Genomic DNA, 8940 nt, shown 5'->3' on the forward strand with positions numbered 1-8940 from the left:
ATGTGACTCGAGCTAGTTTATTGCAAATGTTCTGTTCCTAATGACTGTGAACATCGGATGGGGATTAAGTGCTACCATCTGTGCCTAGCGTTAGACATGATAATATGTTTGGATTGAACACATTGAAATCAACACTTAGTTTGTGTAAGCAATGGAATTGCAAAGTCCAACTGTTTTCAGATTGTGGGTGTCTAAGTCAAAGACATATGAAGAATTAACAGTAGCCGCGTTTACATGGCAGATCTATGCCGCATAGATTTCTATGCGGCATAGATCTGTTCCGAAATGTGTTCCGAATGAACTGTATACATGGCAGTGACAAAAATGTCCGTTATGTCCCTCGCGCACACCTGACACATCTCTGGACCGGCGGCGAGATAATGGACGTGTTATCACTATCGGGGATTTTAAATTTAATTTTAATGAAAGCACAGCAGGAGAGAGCTTTTCTCTCCCTGCTCCTTCAAGAAAGAAGGAGGAGGACGGCGCAGCAACGTCAATTTCTTTTAAGATCTTTATATTTACCCCCAGCTCCGCCGCAAACAAAACGAATTTGGATGCGAGTCCGCAGCCAAGACTGGTGGGAGAGAGTGGTCTTGAGAGAATTTAGTGACCAGGAATGGCGAGAGAATTTTAGGATGAGTCGGCAGTCGTTCATGAAATTATGCGAGCTGATGAAGACTATTTCGCCGGAGGAGGTAACTGTGCGAAGAGCAATACCGTTGGCAATGAGGGTTGCCATGGTACTCTACAAGTTGGGCAGCAGCGCCGAATATAGGCTGATCGCTAATCAGTTCGGGGTGCATAAAAGCACCGTTAAGAAGTTTGTTTATATGTTCTGCAAAAGTATGGTGCAAGGACCTATAAAAGACCTCATAAGGGTACCAACGGAGGAGGAAGCCCTCTACATCGCATCCAGATTCGAGGCCAGCTACCACTTGCCAAATGTGATGGGCATCATTGATGGCACACACATCCCCATGTTGCCCCCTTCAGATGGGTACAAAGACTTTGTCAATCGAAAAGGCTGGCCGTCTTATGTGCTCCAGGCAGTTGTCGACCACCAATTTTGGTAAGCACTCTTTTGCACTTTTCTCACTCTATTTTCTGTCTATAATATAAAGGCTGGTTCACAGTGATATGCAAGTTATTTAACGGCTGTGTTTATCTTTGGCACTCTGCCTATACGGCCCATACGGCCTCGTAACTGCGACCGAATCACAACCGCGCTGATATTCAGCAGCCAACAGCACTCCCTCTCGCGTTTTATATTGATTTCAGCTCTACAACAGTAATAAGCAACAACCGATTATGATTTGTTTTTTTATTATTTAATGATTTATTTGGCTCTTCCAACACAAATAGAAGTTTGTTACAAAGTAAGCTACATAAAGACCGTAAATAACATTAACGGTTATTAGAACACCTGCAAAAAAAAGGCCCAGTGCTGTTATAGGCTACTCTATATCAGAACTCATGGAATACCTCTTGTCAAATCAAATTAGGCCTAGGCCTACTTGGTCGGAACTAACTGTTGTATGCCTAATTAAAAATAATAATAAAATAAATCTTGTTTCCAGCTTCTGGAACATCAGCTGTAAGATGCCCGGTAGCGCACACGACGCCAGTGTTCTCCGCAACTCGGATCTCTTCCAAAAAGCCCATCTACTGCCTAAGGTGAGACCCAAAAGGGGCCAATGCAACCCCAGTGGTGCGATGAACACCTGCAGCTCGACTTGTGAGACTTGGTTTGGGTTTACCAAGCATATTATAACCCTATAACCCTAACCCATTAAGTAATGTTTTACTTCCGTCTTTCTTTATTTTAGGGTGATAAAATCATCGAGGGAGAGAGCATCAGGCTAGTCATTGTTGGGGATCCTGCATATCCGCTCCTTCCGTGGCTGGTTAAAGGACATCTCAGCTCCCCACGGCTAACTCCAGAGCAGGAATCTTTCAACGTGTATCTAAGTTCGCTCCGGGTTGGGGTGGAAAATACATTTGGGATTCTAAAGGCAAGATGGCGTGTTCTATTGAAACGCAGTGACTTTCACTTCACATTCACACCGACTGTCATTGCAACCTGCTGTGCTTTGCACAATTTTTGCCAGCTTCAGAGGGAACATGTAAACTGGTTGGAAGAGGCTGCAACTCCAGACGGAATCTATCCTCAGCCTGCCCAGCCCGCAAATGTTAATGACCATGGTAACCACGAAAGGGCCGTGGTTACAGGATATATGGCCACTCACTTTCCCCTTCGCAGTGGTCATCTCTATTAATTGAAACACGTAGGTTAAGGGAACATAATGGTGGAATAAATATTTAATAAATAACAATAAATACAATAAATAACAATATTTTCACATCAATATATGCTCATCTTATTAATTTATTTATTCATTGATGGGGAACAACCGGTTTTTTTTTTTTTAATGTAGCCTACCCCATATCAAATTGTATAAAGCTATATGTAAATAGATATAGATTGTATTATATTTATAAATTGTTAAACATGGTACCAAACTAGATATATAGATTGTATAGGCCTATGTATAAATTACAGAAATTACACAAATAAATAAATAATATATAGTCTATTAAATGGTATTTATGTATGGCTTGAAATGATATATAATTCTAAATATACTATAACAAATTGTATATAGATGGATTGTAACACAACATATTTAAGAAATCATTTCAACATGTTCATTGTTTTTCGTTCTTTTCATGTTCTTTTGTATTTTTGCTATGTTCGATTTTTATTGATGTCTGAAATAAATGTAATCAATGACTTTGCACATCAACAACTTGTTCTTTTACTTATATTACTGGTTCCCAGTTAATTTAGAATGCTAGCCTAGGTCATGAAGACAGTAATCTGAATCATGTGTGTCACTTTCATTTGATCTAGGCCTACTCTGTGTGTAGAGGGGTGAATAAGACTGGTGGGCACTTGCTGGATCTGAATCATGTGTGGCACTTTCACTTGATCTAGGCCTCTGTGTGTAGCTATAGGGTGGGGAATAAGACTGGTGGGCACTTGACTGATCTGAATCATGTGTGGCACTTTCACTTGATCTAGGCCTACTCTGTGTGTAGCTATAGGGTGGGGAATAAGACTGGTGGGCACTTGACTGATCTGAATCATGTGTCGCACTTTCGTTCGATCTAGGCCTATCCAGTGGGTAGTTGTAGGTGTGTGGATAAGACTGGTGGGCAGAAAATGGGCTGAAATTTGGAGCCTGGTGAGTTGGTTGTGGAAGCAATGACCTGAGGCCCGCAAATATCTGCCCTGCCAAACGCTCGGTTGAACGAGCACTTTCTTCTAAAAATCGGGACATGGCCCTCTCCTCACGCTCTTCATTCAGCCTCTGCGTTCGCTCCATTCTGTCCATTGCAGCCTTTTGTTCATCCGTCCAGCTTTGGAGAAATCGGCCATAACCAGATGCCTGTTTTCCTACAAAAAGAGTGAAATAAGGTTTTGAAAATTATTATTGTTTTCTTTTTAAATATATAGGCTACCCCATGATTTGTCTTTAAACTATACAGGTCATCAGGCATGATGTGGAAGACAATGGGACAAAGCAGATGACTCGTAGCTTAGCTCACAATGTCAACTTTATCTAAACCCCACATTTAACAGGCTTATTATTTTTCTACCGAGGCAGTGGCTTACTCTTTTTTTTGAAGCAGGAAGGGCAACGTTGGAGGTCTCCTCTGCTATTGACTCCAGAGCGTTGCCAACAGCGTCATTGCCGTCACTATCATCATCATCTACCACAGAATACATAGGCCTACGTGTTAAGAACTAACATGGGATGTATGTGATCGCCTACTTGAAATAACATTAAGTAGGCTACTCTCATGTATTATCAGCCAACCTCAAACCATCGCTAAAAAGCAAGCAATAGGCCTAAGTCATGGGTACCCATGAATTTATCCTAAACCTTATAACAACGGTGACAACTTACCAGAGGATGTCATATTCACGTCCTCGTCCGTTCTAAAACCAATATCAACTCCATTTTCCTCCACGTTGAATATTGGCCGTCCTCCGATGAAACTGTTGATTTTTTCGAAGAATGGAAAATTGGATGGAGCCGCACCACTCCTGTCAACTGCCTGTTTGGCCTTGTGGTAGGATGCCTTCAAAACTTTCCAACGGTTTTTCATCTGCTCAATTGAGCGACTATAGCCCGCATCCTTAAACTTTTGATGCACCTCTTTTAAAAGGTCGCTATGTCGAACCTTTCTCTGGTCCATCCTTCGGAAGATATCTTGTTCCTTGAGAATTTCCAAGAGGACATTTGTCTCCTCGAAGGTCCAATTACGAACTACCACAGCTGCCATCTCTCTAAATTAAGAATTATTTTAACGTTAGACTGCAAACGTACTGCCTACTAATTTGCAGTTATCTCGGACGCGCGCGGACACTATACGATACGCGAACACGTCATTAATAAACACCCATGTCCCGGCTCTTAGCAACCGGACACGCTTACCAGACTACTTTAACGGAGTGATAACAAAGACGTGAATCAGGCAATAATAATAATAATAATACATTTAATTTAGAGGCGCCTTTCAAGACACCCAAGGTCACCTTACAGAGCATATAGTCATCATTCAAAACTATGTAAAACAGACTAGGAATAGAAGAAAAACAGAGGTTAAACATGAAGAGTAATAATAATGAATAACACTCAAAGACGCCTTGACAGCGGTGAAGTTCGGTGTGCTTAAAAGTAGCCTACCGACGGAGCTCAGTGGACCAATTGCGAACTACTGCGGCGGCTCTAAGTTAAACCCCAATCTATGCGGAATAAGTGTATACATGGCGATTTAAAACGGACTACACCACCTATTCTATGCGGCATAGAATCTATGCCGCACAGATAATTGTATTCCGAATGAGGCGTATACATGACCATTTTCTATGCCGCATAGAAATCTATGCGGCATAGATGTGTCCATGTAAACGCGGCTAGTGTGAGAGTCCAGCGCTCCTCGATTTTATTTTGATATGCCTAAAATTAGCATATATACTGCCACTCAACCAAAATATAGCTGACCTTTGTTATCTCCACTTCATAAACTCTGTGATCTGCGCCCTCTATACCACACATTTACCAGCAAACTGGATGACAATAGTCAGTTACCATAGCAACAACACCTGATACATTCCTGTCATGCATTCCTGACAGGAATCAAATTATTATTCTGTCCTAACCATGTGCGTGTCTGTTTGTGTGTAGGTGGGTTAGTATCTTCAATCATTGTAATTATGTTGTGTTGCATATGCTAGAGGCACGGAACCATTGTTAATACGCAGACGCTCTCAGACACATGCACTCAGCTGCATGACTGTAGTGACTGATTTAAACCCAACATGTAAATGCTGCAATTTCTCCAGCGTGTTGAGCATGGGGCAGGACTGCAACAATGCCTCGATCTAAAACACTCATCTAGCCTGAAGACCTCCTTCCGTCGTCTCTCTTTATCATCTCATGCCTCCCTCTCCCATCCCTAACATCTCTAATGTTTTGCACTTTTATTTTAACGAAGCAACATAAAAATAGACTAGCCAGTTTGGTGTTTTGTGAGGAAATGGATGAAAAGCCTTCCCAATCGATAACTTTCGTGATACATTTTTGGATTGCAGTTCAATTTCCAAATCCATTTCAAATTAAAACATTTTACTGATTCACTTTATTTTCTCGAGACCATATAAAAGCGATATATTAGTCTATGTGCTCGTGTGTATCCAAATGAGCCATGGCGGCATTCAATTTCTCTTTTTTTTTTTTCTTTTTTTTTACTGTTTTAATTTCTCGTTCCTACAGATGTGCTTGATTATATACAGATTATTGATTATTGATTATAAGGATGATAGATTAACAATTACTAGTGTCTTTGCCTGGACAGCTTTCCTCTGACTGCCTCTGGGCCTGGAAAACAGTTTGAGTTTGTTAGTCATTGTGAGCTAGAGACGATAAAGGAGGTTCTCCTGGTGTTGTGGACCAGGCCGTGATGGTCCGGGGGGGCTTGTTTGGGGGTTTCAGAGCATGAGGGTGCATAGTCAAATCAGTGCTGACTCATTTTAAATAAACCCGAAGCAGAGAGGGGTCTGCAGTATCAGCATAATATGCTGATGCTGCACTAGAAAGACCAGATGGTGAAGGAAGTGATGGAAGTGGACCGTAGAGGGGGTGGGGGTCACTGGGATGGAGGGGTGGGGGGTTGCAGCAGTCAGCTAAGTGGCCTCAGGAGACTTTTATTAATGGGGACTGCGGCGCTGAGCAATTATACAGCGCTGCATGGGAAGCCCACGGCTCACCACACGGCGCACAGTTTCTCTGAGAAGTGGCCCCTAGCTTTAGCTGTGGACTACAGCTGCAATCGCACACACACACACACACACACACACACACACACACACACACACACACACACACACACACACACGCGCACACAGACACACACATACACAAACACACACACACACACTCACACACACACACACTGTCCGCTCAGCTGTTGTTACCTGTTGGGGATAACATACTGTGTGTTTGTGTGTGTTTGTGTGTTAGTGTTTGTACGTGTGTGCGTGAGTGCATGTGTGCATGTAGGGGAAACACTGCAACATATTGCTAGTACTACTACTAAACTGTTGGAATAACCTTTTAAAAATAGTTATGCTGTGTCATACAGTCATCATTCCATAGTCAGTACAAATGCCATATCAGACTCAATCGAGTCCACATAAACTGAAGACTGAGGAGCACACTGTACAGAATAATGTCAGGTGCCACTATGCGTCATTTCGGACAACAATTATGTTTTTATTCAAGTTGGATGCTAATAATTAGCAAAGAAAATGGAACAAAAATAGGCAGGATATGTACGTTTTAGTGTTTTTTTTAGCATCCACTGTGTGATGCAGTGACAGTCTCTCCTATGTAGCATCAACTTTGATACGTAATGAAATAACATTTAACATTTAACAGAACATTTGATCTTTATCAAACATTGATGGATGACTAATAACAACATTATCTTTGAATCCAAACACTCGGGTGACCGAGGTCGTTAAAAGCTTGTTTTTTTGTGGTATTTTTTAAAGCGATGAGGCTGTTTTGCAGTCAGGACTTTCAGTCAATGGCCTCCTAACTGCATGTTCAGTAGCCCTACGGCCAAGAAAACCCTCCCCAAAGGCTGGACTGGTCTCCTTGTCTTTGTTTTAGGGGAACTGGAGGATTAGAGTGAAACTGGTGGCAGCTGTGTACATCTGCACTGTGTCTTTGGCAGGTACAAGCCCTGGGGCATGCAAGGGTTTGCTCTCAGTGTGTCCGAAACCTGACAACCTAATTGCATCACAGCAGGCATTGTTTCTCACAACACAGCCTCTTTTCGCATCCACTTTGCCAGCCTGTTTATTGTAAGGCCTATTCAATTCACAGAACATTAGCTGATTCTCACACACATACCGAATGTAAAGACACTGAAAGGACATACAGAGAATGTACCCATACTGAATATACAGTCACAGAATGTACCCATACCAATGCATTATTCTATGATTGCAGTAAATTGTTTTCAGTGATGTTCTGGAAGAAAAGTAAACTTTATATCCGGACTCTTCACAATGATGAACTGACCTTTTATGGGATATATTTATGTCTCACCAGGTAAGTATTTTTTGTGTACATGTTTTTGTGTCATACATTAATGCATTGAATTTGATGCACATTGCGGCAACTGCTAAATAGAATAGAATCGAATAGAATAGAATAGAAAGCTTTATTGTCATTGTACAAGTACAACGAAATTCAATGAGCAGCTCCATACATGCACACATGTAATCGAATATAAATATATAATAATTACAAAAGCAATATATAATATAAATAAAAAAATAAAATATATTTTTTTAAATACACAGTAAAACTTAAATACACCGTAAAGACTACCAACAGACAAAAAAACATCAGTGCAGAACTGAGTTCAGTATGGTGACAGCTTTAGGAAAGAAGCTGTTCCTTAGTCTATTTGTTCTGGCATATATGGACCTGAAGCGCCTGCCAGAGGGCAACAGGTTGAAGAGATGGTAGCCGGGGTGGGTGGTGTCCTTCAGGATGCCTCTGGCCCTGCTGAGACAGCGGGAGCCGTAGATGGTGCTTAAGGAAGGCAGAGGGCAGCCAATGATTTTTTGCGCAACGTTTGCCACCCTCTGCAGTCTCTTCCTGTCGGCCTCCGTGCAGCTGGAGTGCCACACTGACACAGCATAGGTCAGCAGGCTCTCGATGGTGGAACGGTAGAAGGTCACCAGCAGCTGTGCGTTTAGATGCTCCCTCCTGAGCAACCTCAGAAAGTGTAGCCGCTGCTGGGCCTTCTTGACCAGCGCTGAGGTGTTGACCGACCAGGAGAGATCAGCAGAGATGTGGACTCCGAGGAATTTGAATGACTGCACTCGCTCCACACCTTCACCGTTGATGTACAGGGGGGCAGGGGGGGCTCTGTTCCGTCGGAATTCCAGGATGAGTTCCTTGGTCTTGGTGGTGTTCAGTGCCAGGTTGTTAGAAACACACCACTCACCAAGTTTCAGGACCTCATCTCTGTAGGCCGCCTCGTTTCCCCCTGTTATAAGGCCCACCACCGTTGTGTCATCAGCAAATTTAACAAAGATGTTATCTGGGTGGGTAGGACTGCAGTCTGATGTGTAGAGGGAGTAGAGTAGTGGGCTCCAGAAAAAAAAGCAGTTCATGGAGGGTTCATATGGCTCCTCTGCCACACTATCAAAAGGCAGTAATGAATTTGTGTTTAATTCACCGCTTTCATTAAATAATTTACCCTGGGATACCTAGTTAGTTAGTGATAATTAAGTAAGCCTATTTTGTCATTCAGCAGTGGATTAGCTTCGGTTATTATGCTCATTGC

The 8940-nt window shown here is 42.3% G+C and overlaps 1 protein-coding gene across 1 annotated transcript; it reads left to right on the forward strand.

Annotated features, from left to right (window-relative positions):
- Positions 1–638: 638 nt before the first annotated feature.
- Positions 639–7363, forward strand: LOC130382712 (uncharacterized). Its single transcript, XM_056590593.1, has 3 exons — positions 639–1072; positions 1581–1748; positions 7312–7363. The coding sequence occupies exons 1-3, from the start codon at positions 639–641 to the stop codon at positions 7361–7363; spliced, it is 654 nt and encodes a 217-aa protein (XP_056446568.1).
- The last annotated feature ends 1577 nt before the right edge of the window (positions 7364–8940 follow it).

This window comes from Gadus chalcogrammus, chromosome 5, assembly GCF_026213295.1.
Source record: "Gadus chalcogrammus isolate NIFS_2021 chromosome 5, NIFS_Gcha_1.0, whole genome shotgun sequence".
NCBI classification, from domain to species: Eukaryota; Metazoa; Chordata; class Actinopteri; order Gadiformes; family Gadidae; genus Gadus; species Gadus chalcogrammus.

Coding starts and splice junctions, on each gene's coding strand:
- LOC130382712 (XM_056590593.1), top strand. CDS start 639: ATGAGTCGGCAGTCGTTCATGAAATTATGCGAGCTGATGAAGACTATT. Junction 1,073..1,580: donor GTTGTCGACCACCAATTTTG/GTAAGCACTCTT, acceptor TCTTGTTTCCAG/CTTCTGGAACATCAGCTGTA. Junction 1,749..7,311: donor AGCTCGACTTGTGAGACTTG/GTTTGGGTTTAC, acceptor TGTCTTTGGCAG/GTACAAGCCCTGGGGCATGC.